The sequence below is a fragment of the Protopterus annectens genome, chromosome 9.part0, assembly GCF_019279795.1.
Source record: "Protopterus annectens isolate FY-2018-M chromosome 9.part0, PAN1.0, whole genome shotgun sequence".
Lineage (NCBI taxonomy): Eukaryota > Metazoa > Chordata > Ceratodontiformes > Protopteridae > Protopterus > Protopterus annectens.
The window spans coordinates 1420420265-1420440449 of record NC_056743.1 but is presented as its reverse complement, the minus strand read 5'-3'; the positions used below and the strand labels follow the sequence as shown (position 1 = coordinate 1420440449).

The 20185-nt window shown below is 39.3% G+C and overlaps 1 protein-coding gene across 1 annotated transcript in view; it reads left to right on the top strand.

Moving 5' to 3' along the window:
• Window positions 1–7037: 7037 nt before the first annotated feature.
• The window catches only part of LOC122812102 (ankyrin repeat domain-containing protein 1-like), a 46111-nt gene continuing 32963 nt past the window's right edge, over window positions 7038–20185 (top strand). Inside the window, exon 1 of the mRNA XM_044084383.1 lies at window positions 7038–7150. Coding sequence (XP_043940318.1) covers window positions 7124–7150 — 27 coding nt within the window. The 5' untranslated portion in view covers window positions 7038–7123. The remainder of the gene's footprint in view (window positions 7151–20185) is intronic.

The following is a 20185-nucleotide window of genomic DNA, read 5'->3' as shown; positions in this document are numbered from 1 at the left end:
CTTTACACTGCCATCCCTGATGTAACCTGCATTCAATATGCAGACAATTCTACTCTGATCTGTACGGCCTCCTCCCATTTAGACCTGCAATCCTTAACACAAAACACATTTAACACAGTTGAAAATTGGCTCTCTAATCACCTTCTGTTGTTAAATCCCAACAAAACTAAACTGCTCCTCTTTACCCCCACCAGTAGATCCACCTCATTTTTCTTCCCTATAACATTTAATAATGGTACCTCTATCTCCCCAGATGGCCATACTAAGCTTTTAGTAGTAATAGTGGACAATAATCTCAAATTTGATCTGCATATCAATAAAACTATAAAAACCATTAATAAGAAGCTTGTCTCATTATATAAAAGCAAATCATTTCTAACTCCATTACCTAGGAATGCAATCGCCCTCTCACACCTACTCTTTACCCTTCTATATGCCTCCCCAATACTCTCCAACTTGAGCAAAATTGAACTTAGTAAGCTTTCTCACTGTTACAACCATATTGCCAGATTTGCCATAGGCTCAACATATAGGACACATCACTGTCAAAACCTCAGTCTTCTTGGGTGGCTAGAACTGCCTAGCCTACTTCTGTTCAATCAGCTTATAGTAGCACATAAAATTCTGTACCACCCTGAAAATACTCTGGCACTGAAAAATATCATATAGCCATACAGTAATTCTAGGCAACTACAATCATCCAATAAACTGTTGGTCCAAACCCACAAAGCCATTAACTCAGCTGGCGACTCCCTGTTTGCTAACATCGTTGGTAAAACTTGGAATTCACTTCCATCTAACCTTACCCTCGAACCTTCTTTAAGTCTCTTCAAAAAAGGCCTCAAACAGTATTTTAAAGAGCACTGGCTTTGTCCTTGTGCTAACCTTGATTAATCACTACTTATTCAATGCCTTATTTAAATTAATATTGTACGCATCTCTTGCTCATAATAGCTTGCTGCAACCTGTTGTTTTTGTATACTGTTACACACTGTGTATATTGTGAGTACCTACTAGAGGGCTTTGTAAATATGTTTGATTCATATCTGTTATGTTCTATCGGTGTTATCTGGAGCTTTTCTCCCCGGGCCTCCGCAGAAAATGGACATATATCCAGTCGGACTATCCCAGTCAACAAATATAAAATAAAATAAAATAAATAAATAAATAATAAATTATTTGTTCATTTTAAACAGTCATTAATCTGGCTTTGCAGAACTAGTATGCTTTTGTGTAAAGTAAATTGTCCTACTTTACTGTGACTACTGTGTGTTTGTGTAAAACGATCATAACATGCATTGGTGTGGCCATTTTACCAGTATCAGAAATCTGAGATGTTTATAGTCAACCAAGAGGCAATAACTGTTCTGTAAAGGGACAGTCTGTGGATAAAACTGACTTATCGAAGCTGCTATTGTTTGAATGCATTCATTGATTTTGCTTGTCAAGAGGAGTGTCACAACATGTATTTGCTAAAATCAGTATAAAATGATCATTGCTGTGACATATGTGGGTATGTGTGTATGCAGATTTGGGATGCAGTGTACTTAATAGTAATAAATTGTCCATAATTTCTTTCAGTCACAGTCAGACCACAGCAATTTAGACAACTGGTTCTCTTTGATGGCCTGGGCAGAATGTTTGTGAAAGGAATTGGTCATACATAGGCACAGTAAGTAGCATTATCATCCACAATGCTTGCTTCTCGGGTTGTGTCCTTGGTTGTGAGTCCTTATATGTGGAGTGTGCATGATCTCCCTATCTTTGCATGGATTTTCTCTAGTGCTGTGGTGCCCTCTAACACCCAAAGACCTGTTGTAAGTTAAGTGGTGTTCCTCCAATTTGCCTGTAGGTAACTGTGTAGAATGGCATAGTGGAGCACTGAGTAACATTACTGCTTCACAGCAACAGGTTCTCTAGACTTATTCTCAGCCGGGGTGTCTTCTGTGTAGACTCTATAAGTCCTCCATGTGTTTTTGTGGGTTTTCTCCAGATTCTCCAGTTTCCTAGTTTGATTGCCAACTTTAAATTGTCCATAAGCGCATGTGTGTGTGTGTGTGTGTGTGTGTGTGTGTGTGTGTGTGTGTGTGTGTGTGTGTGTGACTATTCATTGGGTTGCTTATAGTAGTTAGATGCAGCTCAACAGCACTGGATGGATGGATGGATGAATGGATGGATAGGTGTGTGTGTGTGTGTGTGTGTGTGTGTGTGTGTGTGTGTGTGTGTGTGTGTACCTGTATGCGTTTGCATCTTGTGATAGACCTGGCTTCTCAGGGGCAGTGTCAGCAAGTGGGTGCATGTGTGAAAAAGCAATATCAGTGCATCCTATGATAAATCTGTTTTTAAGGGGCAGTATTAGTATGCATGTGCATGTATGAATAAAATAACACCACCAATTTATCTGTAGAGACCCACACTACTGCAGGATACATGTATAACTCTTCTGGGTAGCAGTAAAAAAGAAGAGCTAACAATGTAGTACCTTTCAAAAATAAAGCAGGACATGCATCAAAGATCATTTAAACACTTAGAATGCTGGGGGCTTGCTAGGCCTCACACCACATAAAGCATGACATGCATCAAAGATCATTTAGTCACTTAGAATGCTGGTGGCTTGCTAGGCCCCACACCACATAAAGCATAACATGCATCAAAGATCATTTAGACACTTAGAATGCTGGGGGCTTGCTAGACCCCACACCACATAAAGCATGACATGCATCAAAGATCATTTAGACACTTAGAATGCTGGGGGCTTGCTAGGCCCCACACCACATAAAAGCATGACATGCATCAAAGATCATTTAGTCACTTAGAATGCTGGGGGCTTGCTAGGCCCCACACCACATAAAGCAGGACATGCATCAAAGATCATTTAAACACTTAGAATGCTGGGGGCTTGCTAGGCCCCACACCACATAAAGCATGACATGCATCAAAGATCATTTAGTCACTTAGAATGCTGGGGGCTTGCTAGGCCCCACACCACATAAAGCATAACATGCATCAAAGATCATTTAGACACTTAGAATGCTGGTGGCTTGCTAGGCCCCACACCACATAAAGCATGACATGCATCAAAGATCATTTAGACACTTAGAATGCTGGGGGCTTGCTAGGCCCCACACCACATAAAGCATGACATGCATCAAAGATCATTTAGACACTTAGAATGCTGGGGGCTTGCTAGGCCCCACACCGCAGACAAATAAGAAGATTTTGACACAAACTTAGTATGGAGGCAAAGGTCCTCCACAGGTAGTGCAGGAGGCTTGCCCCCTCTAAAAACACTTTAGTTTTTGGTTGTTTTTATTATACTTTTGCGTTATGTTCTGCAGCTTAGGAAAATCAATAAAAAGTAACCCAGAGTCTAGTGATTTAGTTTAACAGGGGTAAACCCCTATAGTATACAGGGGGTACGCAAGGGAATATACAGTCATCTTCAACACGATATCATATATTGTAAATATTGAACAGCATACTCTCAGGTTAGCAGTTAGTAGTTAACAAAAACCCAAGGAGAGTAATATAGGAGGCAGTAATGTTGTGTATAAATCAGTATCTTCACTTAAGTGATCTCATGCTTTGCTTAACTGTAACTGACTGAATTTCAAAGCTGTAGATGACTGAGTGATTAGGTGTTAGTATTTATACGTCACATGATGCTCATTGTGGCATTCAGATGACACTGCCATTAGAAAGAAAGGAATGTAACGCATAGATGGAATCTGATATGTGTAATTCTACAGGGTGAGTTTTGTGTTCATCTTATGCAGAGAAAATGTACTTGATGTCACACTGGTATATCCAAACATGAAGCAGAGCTGAAAACATTTTAAGTATTTGGCTGAGCTCCAAGTTACTCCTTACACTGTATAAGGTGTACTTCAACTGCTGTTCTTCAAGGTTAATGTTTAGACTGTATGTTTTCAACACTGGTAATTTACCTACTTTCATATGGAGACCACTGTCTACTGTGTTTCAATATAAAACCAAAGCATACACCATCAACCGTATATGTCTCAGAAGACCCAAGTCTTTAATGTTTGTCTTTTTGGCTTTTCCTGATTAGGGGTCGCCACAGCGGAACTCTTGTCCACTAATGATTGGCAGTCGATTTTTATGGTGCCGAGTTGCCAGCCCGATGCCCAACCTTCAGCAAGGGCACGCCCATTCACGCATGTCTTTCGGAGGCCACTCAACCATGGGGAAGACATGCAGACTCCACACAGAAGGCACTCCAGCCGAGAATCGAACAGGAGAACCTCTTGCTGTGAGACAACAACGCTACCGCTGTAGCGCCGCTGCACTATGGTATACTCTAATATACTTCACCCACTCTACAGGGCTGCCAGCTTTTAAATGCCAAAAGTGGGACATTTTGTATGAAAGCATGAGACTTCACAGAACAGACATAGTTATCAACCTTCCATCTCCAAAATGTGGAAAACTACCTCTCAAAATGTTGAACAAATAGACAAAATGTGGAACACTTACTAACAGCTTACTCACAACTTCATTTAGGAAGCTTACGGGATAGTTAAATCTGTTACTTAATATTTATTAAAAGGTTTTTTGCTCACAACATCAACTAGGAACCTTACATGATGGTTAATACTTATTAAAATAAGTTTTTTGCTACATTAATATGATTCAGTATTGTTTATCATTGATGTTAAAAAAACTCAACACTAAATGTATAACAGACTATTTCAGTGTGGAACATTGTGGAACATGGACTTTTAAAGAATCAAAATGAGGAACTTTCCTCATAATGAGGTGTACTTGAGTTATTCTTATTGTTTCATATAACACTAAGGTGTTTCAGATACAAAATAAGTGTCTGCCACAACTATTAGAGGAAACTTGGAAAATATTTCTTGCCCTAACTCTTAGGATATTTGCCATTTTTCACAACTGCTCAAATAGGGGCTGCCCTGCATAAAAATGGATAGGTGGCAAATCTACCACTAAATACTTCACTGGCTTTAGGAGGTAGTACCTCTTACCTGCATGGGATGTTAGAATGAGTGTGAGACAGGGTATGGAAACATGCTGGATCCCCAGAGGAAGTGGAAATGCTTGAGTAAATTCTAAATGCAAAATGTAAGCTGAAAAGTTGCAATGGGACAAAAGCAATCAGAAATAGATGCAAGACAGCATGGTGGTAATACAAGTTGAGGTATCATCTTAACATCATGAGACACTGGTAACCTTGACTCTAGAAGCAGCCCAAGCTACACATTGTGAAATACGGGCAGGGGGCTGGTCATGCAGAACACAGATCTTGTTGTAGGTGGAAGTACAGGTGCATCTCCCTGTAGTTAATGACCACTGGAGAGGATGACAACTGTTTAGCAAGTGTAGCTCATTGAGGGTAGGGGCAGTGTCGCAGCAAACACCCCAAAGTCACATGTGAAAGTTTGTGTCTGCAGTAACATCGACAAACACCTGCACCTCCCAATAGTGGCACATGGGGAGAACAATACTGAGCTGCTACTTCATTATGTATCTCAAACCAGAAATTATACCTACACCACAAGCAACAAAAAGCACATAACTGTTCCACAAAAACACCTACACCACAAGCAACAAAAAGGACATAACTGTTCCACAAAAACACCTACACCACAAGCAACAAAAAGCACATAACTGTTCCACAAAAACACCTACACCACAAGCAACAAAAAGGACATAACTGTTCCACAAAAACACCTACACCACAAGCAACAAAAAGGACATAACTGTTCCACAAAAACACCTACACCACAAGCAACAAAAAGCACATAACTGTTCCACAAAAACACAACTTGGAGTTTTATAATCCAGTATCTGTATTTACTGAAAATGCTGGCAAACCACTAACAGCTATGCAGTCCTCCTCTAGTAGGCATAAAACTGGAAACGTTTGTTAAACACATTTAAATAATGAACAGTAATCAGGATAATTAATTTATTAACCGTGCTGGCTAATTCAGCTCCATACTCTGTTCAATGTACTTGCTGACTTAAATTAATATTAGACATAAAAAACAAAGAAGCAAACAAATAATATTGATTGTGGTGTTTCTTGCATTATACTTGACCAGCAGAATGCCTCAATAACTAACCCAGACCCAGCCCCTGTGAACACTGCAAATGATTGCAGAGATTTAAGGGATTTCCTTAAGGATCCTGACACACAAAAGATGAAGCCTGAAATCACATACATGATTTTTTTTAATTCTCCTCTGTTCTAGTAGGTGCTTACATCTGAGATAGGGTTCAGCTAACCCCATTCATAGGAAATACCCACACTATAACAGTGTATCCCTCTGTGACACCCCAGTCTGTGTCCACATGTGAACATAAGGCATCGTACTGACAGCCATATATGCATACATGTGTATGGGATGAAATTTGCATAGTGTCTGCAGCAGCAACACAGTAACTGGCAAGAAGCAGACCTGGGGTCAGTAGCCAGTGCCAAAGCATAGTCTGACTGTGGTCTGTGCTGTACATTGTGCTGATATCTGGCAGTAGGGCAGGGAAGGGAAGGAGTTATCACCAGGGGGGAGTACAACGTTAGGGCATGTGTCTACAGAACATAGTTGATAAACTTCAAGATAGCAGTTGGTTGGTCTGAACCAACACATTACAAGTTGCACAAAGGCAGACTAATAAAAAAATATTTACTTATTTCCCACAGCTCCATATTGGGGCTACGTTAAAGTGGAAAGTTACTGTCATACTATTTACTTCTAGACTTACAGCTCTCTGATAGTAGTTTTCCTGCAGCATCTAGGAAATCTGTCAAGTTGGGATTCTGTGAACAGAGACACCTGCTGATTATTGAAACATGATGGGCATCAGAGAGTGTTCAGGATGATGAAGCATCCTTTACACTGACTCATCCTGGCAAGAAGTGTGTGTGTGTGTGTGTGTGTGTGTGTGTGTGTGTGTGTGTGTGTGTGTGTGTGTGTGTGTGTGTGTGTGTGTAAGAGGGTGGGCACTAGGACATGAGGAGATGCAAGCAGTATCGTGCTGATAAAAGGCCTGACATCTGCTTGCTTGATCAGAGTGGCGGCTCAAGTGAACACAACATTGGAGTGTCTCGGGCCGAGTGTGGACCAAGTGTAAAGCCATGGTGATTCATAGTATTGATGAGTTGGTAAGTGGAATTCAAAAGTCTGTCAGATATAAACTGTTTCAGTACATTTCTCTAGACATTTTATTTCTGTTTTGTGAGACATACAGTATATTTTACATTTATTTGAAAGCTAAATTTTATAGTTTTACTGTTCAGAGATGACAGCAAATAAGTGTAGATTAGGACTTTATAATTTTTTTATCAAATCCATCCCTGTGTACGTGTTTCTGCTCATACTCCTCCAAAATGTATTGAAGAATCCTGTTGAAATTTATGTTGACTTTATACCTGATAGTTTGGTTATGTGTATAAATTAAAAAAATATTTGCAGAACTTCTGACTTCTTCGGACTGGGGGGTGGCTGTCAGTTTAATTTTCTCTCAATGTTCTGTAATGGTTTTGACACTGCACTTGAAGACATTTACATTAATTACTGCTTGTTCTTTCAGTGTTTCATAATCTGTTGCCTGACCTGTTACTAACCTGGGTCACTGTGCTGCAGGTTAAATACACTTCAGTCATTAATTTCAATTCTCATGATCAATGACACAGAGTCATGGCAAATTCTTGGTCATGATGAACAAAGGGAAAGAATTTCCATAAGAACTAAATAAATTTGGCTCAGTAAAGAGTATACATACAGTCGTGTGGATTGCACCTGAGGTTTGAGCTGAAGCTCACCTCCTGCTCTGTACTTTCTGAAGAACTTCTATTACTTCCAGTGCCTGTGATTAGAGCTCATAGTTTGTCACCATATACAACACAGTTTCCCCATGAATTTATAAGCAAACACTGGTTTTCTGCTAGCATTTCTGTCGTGTGGAATTTATCCGTGCCCTAAGCTTCATCTCAGCCCATGATCTGGGTAGTGAGACAGAAAGTCTGAAGAATAAATCCAATATGGTGATTAGTGTCAGGAATGCTAAGAGGACAGATCAGATTACTTATTTATTTGGTCATGGACTGCTGGCTGGAACATGTTGTGTGTATACAGAGGGGGTGTGAGACATGCAGACGCAGAAGCTGCGGACATGATATGCCTTTATAAATATAGATGTGCACATATGTATTTTTTAAATAAGGATCTGCTAAATAACTATTTAAAATCAAGCAGCCGAGATTAAGAATTTGGACAGGCACACTAGTTTGAAAGAACTTTGTTTTGGTATATTTTGAGGACATTATGATGTTTGTTCCAAATTCAGAAAAAGGTGTTGCATCACTTTGTTCTCATATTTTTTTTAACTTTGTTAATTTTAGTAAACTCACAAAGCATGTGCACTAATAAAACAAGCAATGAAGTATTTTTTTCATGGAGATGATTGTGAGTGTATAAAATGGTACCTGGGAGGGTAAAAGACAGCTGCAGTGCATGGACACCTGTGGAACAAATAGACTCATGGGAGTAGACGCGTTGTGCATTGAAAAAAATACAAAAATACACTGTTTGACAAAAAATGGATTTTCCCATTGGAAATCATTGCATGAGGAACTTTCCCTCCTCCCAAGATCCATCAGCCTCAGAGTTGACTATAATACTTTTGGAGTACAGCCCCTTGTAATGGGTAATGCTGGGGAAAACTACCCCCCAAAAATGTACTTTAACTATTCAAATATAATTTCAGATAATTTTCTTCCATTCAAAACAACATTTGAATAAAAAGTAATCAACAGGATGCCCTAGACCCAAGGCACTTTTCTGATAACAAATCAAAATAGTCCAAAAGTGGAAATGAGTTGAAGGGTCTTGGAGTATGTATGTCTATAAACGGCAAGCTAGATAAGAGACCTTTCTCCCTGAAAAGTATGAAATGATAGATTTACACGGGATTCAGATAATGTTATTTAAATAGTCCTTGGGATTTATAAGGGATTCGGACAGCATGGTTTAAATATTCCTTTAGATTTATATGGGATTCAGATAGCATGATTTAAATAATCTTTGGGATTTGTATGGGATTCAGACAGCAACAGCATGATTCAATCATTCCTTTGGATTTATATGGGACTCAGAATGATTTAAATTTTGTATATGACTGTGCTTTCATCTCTGCCTGTCTGTCACTGTGCTATACTACATTAACCAGCAGTGTTATGATCCGTGGTGTTATGGGCTTATATGTCCATGTAAGACTGCTGCAGAGCTATGTGCCCCCTTTACAGCCACAACAACTATATTCTACACCCAATTAAGTGGGACACATTTACATCCTACCATTCTATGACTGCCCTCATTGCATTATTTATTTATTTATTCTTTGTTGGCCAATTCAGTCCCATTAGCCTACTGGCCTCTTTATAGGGGAGACCTGAGCTGGTAGTTATATGACTCAGGGAAATTTGTCCAGGGCATCAATTAACTTCCCCTACTTTTTTCGATAGGAACTATGAGACCTCTTACATCCACCTTAGCTACCATCAGCTCAAGCAAATGGGACTTCAGTTTAACATCTCATCCGAAGGAAGAGACATTCAGGAGTGCAGCACCCCCTTATGCTGTACTGCAGTGGCAGTAATCCAGCTACCTGATGTGGGAATAGATCCTATAGCCTTCTGCACCAAAGGCTGACATTGCAATTAGTACAGCACACAGTTAAATAAATGTAACACAACAGATTAAGCTGACACTACCTCTGCCTCACCCCTTCAGCTTTAAACCTAAATCACTCACAACCATGATCTGCCTCCGTCAGTCCACTAACATTTCCTCTAAAAGTGTAGGACAACCATTTTGTAATTATTTCCGCCTGCCTAATGTTTAATCTTTTTGGGTCATGGGGTCACATTCACATGTCTCTGAATATTTTTATTTGCACAGCATTACTTAGCACAAGTGGCAGGGAAGCTCTTCATGAGGTGTATAATACATGACACAAACATTTGGTGCGTGTGACCACATTACTCCCTGTTTTATGAGCCTTAGTAAGGCAAGATAAGCAGTCAGTGAGCTGTCACCTGAATACCTGTGCTTGAGTCTCGTAGTCTTTGCATATGTATTTCTGAAAAGGTTATTTTTATTTATACAGAATAGGTTACTCATGAAAACAGGCAGCTGTAGCCAAATGAGCCTTCTTATCAGCACAGAATAAATAATAATAATAATAATACTAATAATAATAATATCCCCATGTAATTGTCTTCTGTGACAAACAGAAGAGCCTTCATCCTTCATATCTCCCTCCAAATATGTTTGTTACTTGCTTTTTCCTGTGAAATTCCACTTAAATTACCAAGGATGGAATGCATCTGTTCAGAATACCTTTCTGTGCAGTACCAAAATCCCTGTCACACAGTTCCCCTCTATTCATTTACAACACAGTTACTTCTGTAAACTGTAAATTAAGACTCCCCAGACAATAAATAACAGAAATGCAACATACATGAGTAAAACATAAACTCTCTGCTCTTACATTTTTGTTTTCATTGGTTCATAACACTTTAAAATGGTACAGAATAAAAACATGCAATTTAGTCAGTTTAGTTACAGAATTTTTATATTGTGTGATACTGGCAGAATGGGAATGCAAAAGGCACTCCATGCTTTTGCCAGGACTCAATACATATGTCCTGTGAAGGAATCCTTCAATATGCAAAATCTAAGTTGTAGCATTTTACTGTGACATTCAGTGACTCTCTCTCACACACACACACACACACACACACACACACACACACACACACACACACACATTGTGTGTGTGTGTGTGTGTGTGTGTGTGTGTGTGTGTGTGTGTGTGTGTGTGTGTGTGTGTGTAGACAGGGAGCAAGAGGAGAGAGAGTAAAATGTTGATGAATTAATTCTGGGATTGTGTTCATACTGAATTGTTTTCCTTATTTTTTCACAAGTTGGCTGGACCTCTTCTACTAAAAATATAGTAAGCAATCCAAGTAGTTTGAATTTGTGCCAAAAGGTGGACTTTTAGAAAAGACTTTTAGAAAAGAAACTGGTTAAGCACTAAGAATCAATTGATGCTAATAAATCATTAATTTACAGAATGGCAAAGTAAAACAACTACGGTACCACCAATGAGCGACACTGTTCAAGTAGACACCACGTAAATTCTTTTAATCCAAATGTTTAATCCACATAACGCCAAGACATACGATCCATACAGTAAAACACAAAACGAAACTCTAGTCTGTCATAGCACCAAAGAACAAGCAAAACATCAAAAACAGTTTAGCGCTTTCAACCATAGAATACTGGTCTTCCTCAGAACTGCTAGTGAAAGTTTTGCTTGTTCTTTGGTGCTATGACAGACTAGAGTTTCGTTTTGTGTTTTACTGTATGGATCGTATGTCTTGGCGTTATGTGGATTAAACATTTGGATTAAAAGAATTTACGTGGTGTCTACTTGAACAGTGTCGCTCATTGGTGGTACCGTAGTTGTTTTGGTGGTTTGCACTTCACATCTTGTTGGTTTCAGAATGGCAAAGTAAGTAATCTGGTATAGAGTTTTCACAGGAAATTATCTCCGGTAACGTGTTTTCATTTGGTGTTACTGATATCAGCAAAGGAAGAGGCATTTCATTACAAATTACATCAAACTCTACAATAGAGGAGTCTTATGGGATGTAGAAAGGAGAAGCAAAAAGCTAACAAGAGGAAGTAACAGTCATTGGTATGACAGTTGTGTTTTTAAATGTGCAGAATACAGAACTTGGAAGAGCATGTAGAATACAGAGCACAAAACTTGGAAGAGGAATACAAAAAAGATACAAGGATGGTCACAAAGCAGCAATGAGACCTGGATCTGTTTTGTTAGAGGATGTTGCCATACTATATGCAGAGATATGCCAGGTGAATAATAACAAAATACCCCCCTTAGTCCTGGAAACAGGGTCCCAGGTCTTTGACTCCACAAGGCCTGATAAAGGTTGTTGGTAAGAGTAATGTATGATGTCAGGTGGCTTTAAACAAGGTTCACTTTATAAAAAGGACTGTCTCACTATGAGTGTGTCAGCACAAAAGACTGAAAAATAAAGAATATTCAACTGTATGCATTTCAGAACCAGCATATAATAAATGCAAATCATCCCAGTCTGAGCAAATAAACATTGAAAGTTGGTAAAAAGAAAATGGGTTAAACAGTATATTGGTTGCAGTCAGTATTTTTCTCCCACCACTGCTCTTTGGTAGATGCTCTTGGGAGTGTTGGCTTAAAGGTTAAGGCATTTACCTTACAGACACAAGGTACAGGGTTTGATTCTCATCTTTGAAGGGAAATTGTCTAGGCTGAAAATGGCCTGCAAGGGTAGCTAACCTAGGGCTTATCTGTGAACCTATGAACCTATATGGCATAGTTTCTGTCCCATTACTGCTCTTTGGTAGATAAGATATAGTCTCTGTCCCTCCACTGCTCTTTGGTAGATGTGGCATCATGTCTGGCCCACCACAGCCCAGTGGCAGATGTGGCATATTCTTTGTGCCATCACTACTCTGTGGTAGATTTATCAATAAAGTTAAACAGGATTCTAAGGTACAAGAAAATGTCAGAAACAGTGACTGTCGAACTCGCAGTTTGTCGAACTGCACTAATTTTAACCATAATAATCAACTCTAGCCTCATTACAATGCAGAAATGGGCTTAAACATGGGTTCTGAAGGGAGGAGGTCCATTTCTCCTGCTCATTTGAATGAAATGGGAGCTATGTTTTACTTGATGAAACAAACAAACATCAACAAATGAGCCAATTTATGAATTAGATGCAAGCCCTACAATCTCATTCATAAGGAGTGGTGCCCTTTTCATCATGAGTGCTTGTTTTACAAAAACCACCCATACTGTTAATAGTAGAAATAAGTATCACACGAGAAGGCTTATTCTTTGTAGAGACCTATGCTTATAAAGACTTAAAAGGAACATTATGGCACAGGTTCCATTCAGGTGCTAGGAAGTAACAGTCCTGGATTTTGTAACAGAGTCAGACCCACTGCAATAGCTATATTTCAGAACAAAAGGTTTAGAAGAGCACAGGCAGTGTATGACAGATAGATACCAAATAGGAGAAAGATTTAAAGGCAGAAATGCTAGCTATTTCAAAATATGCTCAAATGTAAGAAAGAGACTAAGAGAGTCAATGTGATGCTAGGACATATAGGGAATATCCAGATGACAGAAGGGATATCACAACACTGAATCAGTAGGTTCACAGCAGAAGAGGCTATATAAAATGGTGCAGAATAAGCAGAGTAAAGGATGTCACCAGGTGCATCTTGGGAATAAACAGAGAAGACAAATCCATGTAGCACAAGGTAAATAGCTACAGAAGAAAGGTATTATAACAAAATATACTTAGGAATGACGGGACCTATGACACAGAAACATTGAATCAGGAGAGAAGCTGGAAACTCTTTGGCAAATTAAGCAGTAATTCCAAGAACATTTTTTTAGAATCCATTCCTAGAAGATAGAAATAAAGTGGAAGTGTTACAATAAATTAAAAATAAACTGATAATGCCTTAGGATTCTATGCTTTTGTGTTATCTCTTTTGTAGAATTTATTGGCTCTGTCCTGAGATACCACCTGCTCCCCTTCTTTAGGCATTTTCCACTGGCAGTGTATCAGTCCTTTCACTCACTCTCCCATCTCCACTATTTCAGCCAGCAGGTGTCACAGGACAGTGGTCCAACAGCTGCCATCATTCAAAAGGCTCAGATTAAATCCTTTTCACAGCTTTCTTCTTTGAGCCCTTTCCTCATGCCAGTGGCATGAAATAAAGAAGGCAAATACTGGCACCCATTCAAAAATCTATTTTGCAATGTGAGCATTTTTATTTGTCTCTCCTTATTGTCACTACTGTAATGGAAATTGACCTTCTCTCTCCTCATCTTAGATAAGCAATCACGTGGCAGGTGACAACTGCATCGCTTACAGCTTGTCTCTTAATGTAACTTAGAATATTGAATCCTATATGTCATTTTGTATGCTTTTTCTGCCCTCCCCCCACACACACATATGTTGACTGTCCACAACAACTTCTTCGTCTCTGAAATAATGAAATGCAACAAAGACAATCCAAATATTTCTGATAAATTCCAACAATACTTGCCAATAAAGAATAAATAAATAAAATTTTATTGGGTGTCTTAGTCCTTCTTTCTACATGGACTTCATCAGAACAATAACATCTTTCATGCTATTTGTCACATAAATTTCCCTATTTAACACAGCAATTTAATTCCTTAAAAGTCTCAGTTTTAAATAACAGTCAGGTAGTTTTAAGACGGCTTTTTGAGAGAGGTATGAAAAGTGATACTTTATGCTAGTGGTGTGAAAAAGGCAAGCAATGGATGTATATGTTCTGGAGAATTCACTGGGTTAGGTGTACATGGAGGAATGTGATAAAGGAAAGGGAGGTCATGTGGAAGAAAGACAGATGGAGGACAGAAGAGACTGATGTTTGTTTCTGAGGATGGAGTTAGGAGTTGGAGAAAGAAAGAAAAGGTGATGTCATGAACAGCAACTGGATGGGCTAAAAGAAACATATATTCATTCTGTCTCTTCAGAAGAGCCTTCCTGTATTCTTTCATACTTCATTAAGCTTCTTATTGCATAGATGACATTTCTTAGTTCTGCTGCATTTAGCTATCAAAATTGTATAGCCTTTTTCCTGCTTTCATTCCTGCCAGCTATCAATCCCTTTTGCCTTTATTGTCATTCTTTCCTGTGTTGCACAGGAAGGGTGAGAATACTTCAGCTTGTATTTTCCTGTTAGTGTTCTGTAGGCCAGATCCCCTTGGAGAAGAAAAAAATATTATTCCGACAACCAATGTAGGCATTTGTAACCTTCCCTAACCCCTATGTCCCTGCAGTTACCAGGGGTGACTGCAATGTTGGCGAGATACACAACTGACTCAGTCCAATAGCTGTTAGTGATTCCTGCTGTGATATCTGGCTTCTGGTTGGTGTCAGTACAGCAACAGGCCTCACTCCATCCATGATCAATAAACTTGCACTGACTACTCACCAGCACACTTGTTAGCCAGTTCCTCCTCGGCCCAGTCGTAATCTCATCCTGTGTCATCTGGAAAGTATTAAAAACTTCATTCCTCTGTTCTGTGGAGCTGGTCAGCTACATATTTCAGTTGTGGTGTTCTAATAGCATCTCTGTATTTTCCTCAGAAAGCAGGAATTTCCTGTTTAGGGAATACATCTGTGATAACTATATTGGGTAGTTATTTGCATCTTCAAGAAACTTGGAGTTATTCTGCAATGTTGTGGCAAGGAAGGAAGAAGACTCTGCAATCATACAGACTGGCTAAGAAAATCCACATCCATTTTGTTTTAATTCTTTGGATATCAGACCAAGATTTCTCATTCATGTTCACTCTCTCCACACTCTGTTCAGTCCTTACTTATCGATTGCAGAGGAATGGATAACTCTGCTCTCAAGAGTCAGCTCCACATGGAAACCACATACAATATGATCTGATGTAATCATTTCAGCAGTAGCTTTACTTGTCTTTGATGTACTTTCCTTCGCCACTCTTTTTACCTGTCATTCATAGGTTCATAGGTAGGTACTAGGCTATTGGCCCTAGGGCCTATTTTAGCCTAGCCAAACGGTACCTTGGCTTTTTCCACCCAAGAAAATTATTTTCCTGTGCCCCTGTCAAGCAAAGCCACAGAAGTGATCCCCGGGGTGAATTTCCTATCTCTCATCCAATCATCAAGATTTTTCTTGAAGAGTGCTAATGAGGAGCTTTGTTTGATATAGATAGGTAGTTTGTTCCAGAGTATGGGAAGTCTCTGGGACAGGAATCTATCCCTCCAGCATGTTTTGTTTATTGTGATGGCAAGGTTTAGGTCCCTAGAGCGTGTAGCTCGGAGGGATTGGGATTTCTTTAAGTGGAGCATGTCCAACAGCTCTGGGTTTGACACAGCTTTGTATGTTAGGCAGAGATCAACTCTGAGTAGGCGATATGTGACAGTGTAAAGCTGGAGTTTTTTTAGATGGTCTGCATAGGGCATCTGTTTGAGGCCTGTAATCCAGAATCTATCCCTTCAGTATGTTTTGTTTATTGTGGTGACAAGGTTTAGGTCCCTAGAGCATGTAGCTCGGAGGGATTGGGATTTCTTTAAGTGGAGCATGTCCAACAGCTCTGGGTTTGACACAGCTTTGTATGTTAGGCAGGGATCACCTCTGAGTAGGCGATATGCGACAGAGTAAAGCTGGAGTTTTTTTAGATGGTCTGCATAGGGCATCTGTTTGAGGCCGGAAATCCTCTTTGTGAGGTATTTCAGCGGCCTTTCCAGTTGTTGTAGATGTCTTGTGATGTACATAGCAAAAGGGGCGTTGTACTCTATAATGGGTCTAATGAGTGATGAGTAGAGGGGAACAATGACCTCTTTTTACCTGGATGAGAAACTTTTTGTGATGAGGTGTGCCATGTAGAAGGATTTCCTGACTACTGTGGTGATGTGATTATCAAAGGAGAGACTACTGTCCACCTGTGTCCCAAGGTCTCTTATCACACTTTCGGTGTTAAGTAGACTACCGCCTATGTGGTAATTCATGGGTACAGAGTTTTTACCAAAAGGGATGACAATGCACTTTTTGGCATTGAGCTTGAGGCCATGGCTTTAACATCAGGCATCTGTCTCAGTGAGGTCCTTTTGTAGGATGTCCACATCGTTAGGAGTTTTATGGCTCCTAGTTTGCAGTCATCTGAAAACTTTGTTAGCCAAAGGCCTTCTGTGTTAGCCTGTATTTCAGAGAAGTAGATACCAAGCAGGAGAGGACCTAGGACTGAACCCTGTGGTAATCCACTTGTCACTGGTCTGAAGTTGGATTTAGAGTCTGCTACTTTTACAACCTACTAACCAAACTTCCTCCTTCCCAGTTTTGTAAAATTTGTCTAGGTGCCTTTCTGTAGACATTTCTTGTATCAGTTTTGTTTTATTGATAATTAGCATTAGACACTATGTATTTATTAAAATTATTTTTCTTTTAATAATATTGTTCTCTAAATCATCTTTCTGAAGAGTGTATAGTTTGGGGACATGACAGCATGCACTGGAGAGATTCACTGATAAGTACAAAGTAGCTGAGATGAAAATCAGCAACATTGAAACAGAGGTCACAGTTCTCTATTAGAAAAGAGTGGATTGCAGTCAGGGAAGAAGTAGCTTACGTGGGGGGAGGACGTTAAGTATTGTGTGGACGTCTTCAAGAGTGAAGTTAAAAAGGAACTGGGTGATTCACCAGGTCATGGGCACAATTAAGACAGTAATGTAAGCATTATACCAAAGTGCAGTGGTGAAGCGAGGACTGTTTCAAGCAATGAAGCTCTCAGTTTCCAGGTTTGTCTACATTCCCATCATTATCAGTGGTCATAAGCTTCGGGTAATGACAGAGAAATGAGAGAGGATGAGAACATATATACAAGTGGCGGAAATAACAATCCTTCCTGTGGTAGCTGAATTTACTCCCCATGACGGAGTGAGAAGGATGTTAGTTCATGACTATCTAATCAGCATTCCAGGAGAATTTTGAAATACAGCCACTGCTCCTCCATGTAGAGAGAGGTCAATCGAGGTGGTCTGAGCATCTCGTGAGGATAGTCATGGGACCTTATAGTGTACTAGGCCCAGCTCACTGGGAAGAGGCCCCAAAGCAGATGCTGGAGCCATTAGTGAGGCTATATCATTCAGTTCACCTGGGAATGTCTGGGGATCCCACAGAGTGATGGAGACTGGAGATCTGGAAGTGTGTTCTACCCTGTTCAGCCTGCTGCCATAATGGTTCTCACTAGGGAAATCTGTTTAGAAAATGGATGGACTGAATGATATACAATAAACAGTAGAATGAAACTGATGAAAGAGTGTTTTATCAACCATAGAGCATCCCGTGATGCCATGGTGGTACGGCGGTAGCATTGTTACCTCACAGCAAGAGGTTCTCCCATTCGATTCTCGGCTGGGCTTGGGAGTGCCTTCTGTGTGGAGTCTGCATGTCCTCCCCTGGTTGAGTAGCGTTCGAAAGACATGCGTGCGTAAATGGGCATGCCTTCATTGAAGGTTGGGTCTCAAGCTGGCACCTCGGCATTTTGTAAAAATCTACTGCCAATCATTAGCGGACCGGAGTTCTGCTGTGGTGACCCCTTACCGGGAAAAGCCGAAAGACAAACAACAACAAGAGCATTTACTCTGACAGCACCAGAAAGCAAAATATTTAGATATAACTGATATATGCTTCCCTTGGTGATAATTATATATATAATGATGGTGCATGGGTATATATCCCTTATGGTAGTGGGGAGAGGGGGGTGGCCCTTACACACATACTTGCTTTTGACATTTATCTGGCTGATATGTTTTTCTTTCAGAAAATGATATTTTCAGCATGATGTGCTCAGCATAGTGCAGGTACCTGAATTGCTCTTCATCAAAGTCTCCTACAATTGCATTCCACCTATTGCTGATACTGTAGTGCTAGGCGTAGGTATAATTTCACAGTGGCTGCTTGCCCAAGAAGGAATTAGAATACTTGGTAGATGACTGTTTGAAATTTAATTGAAATATTTGGTCATATTCAGTTTTTTTGAATATTGCACTGCATGGAATGCTACCTGGCTGAATGTCACTGCTGTAGTATTTCTAAAGTCTGTGACTTTAGGGTTAAAGTTTAGTTCTGGGTTAGGATGAGGATTACATTTTGGCTAAAGATAAAGTCAGGTTAAGGTTAGGAGAACAGTAGACTTGCCTACTACAGGAAATACTAGAAATCATTATGTGTATGGCTGTATTTTGTGCATTTTTACTATATCTTTTTTTTCAAAGAAGTGTTTTTCAATTTTGATTTTTGATTGTGTGGAATCTATTTTCTTCCTAATGTGGTTGCCTTCAATGAAATGTTCTAGATTTGTAAGCAAGTGATTTTGTTGTAGTGCTGTATATTTCATTGTTTATCACTCCTTTCACTTTTTGACTTATTTTAAGCACATGGTTTATAAAAACGCAGGACTGTGTCTTATTTTCCCTTGAGTTATTCTTGAAAACATGCATTTTCCAGTATGTCGTTCACTAATAATGACAGAAACCAAATGCTTTGTCCACTTAAATGTATACAGTGTTTGTCAAGGTTTTGGGGGATGTATGTTGTAACCATTATATTTTGTCACACAAAAGGCTTAAGGCCATTGACCAAAAGGGCTTATAAATAAATTACACCACTGGGCACATTGTCCTGTTATTCTAAGCACTGAAACAGAAACATATTGTACACATGTGAGCATCATCACAGAACTGCTCAAGATCCGAAGATCTAGATGCATAGTACTACAAGTGCCCAATTGAAACATGTTAACTTATAAACCATGTACAGTGTATCCATTTGTATTCAGTTTATTCATATTCATATAGTATAAAGTGTTGTTACTTTCTATTCAGAACCAATGACAATCACTCAGTAACTCAGCAGGATTTCCCAGCCTACTCTGTGACTAAATATGTATGCAAGTGATTGTATGGTTAAACTGTTTGCGTAATTGCTTAAGATAGATGTTGTTACATGCAGAGACATACTATGATATTGAAGATATCATTACAGTTTCCTCTAAGAGAAAGCCACAGGACAGTGGAATTTATTTTATTCCTTAGAAGTTATATAAATAGAACTGTGCACATTTCAAAGCCCTCTGTTATATGATCATCTTGCATGTAAACAGATTTACTGTTAATCCTTCCAGACATTGCACTCACGAGTCCATTTGATTCGGTTGCCTTTGTGATTAATTTAGCAGTAATGACTGAGAAGCTAATGAAGTCATAAAGATTAATTACTGTTGCATGATGAGTACTATTATAATGTTTTAATCATATTATATCCCTGTCTCAAATTAAGCCAGAGCTTGGATTCATCCAAAATTACACTACAGGTGTGGAGTATTTGCACCATTTTTAACTTTATATAGATCTTTTAGTTATAGTACAGACATGGCAGGTGAAAAATATTCTGCACTATGTCTGTCATAGCTCTCAACTGTCTAGATTTTCACAGAACATCCAGATTTTTACCTCATATTTTTTGTCTGTTCCTCATAACATTTG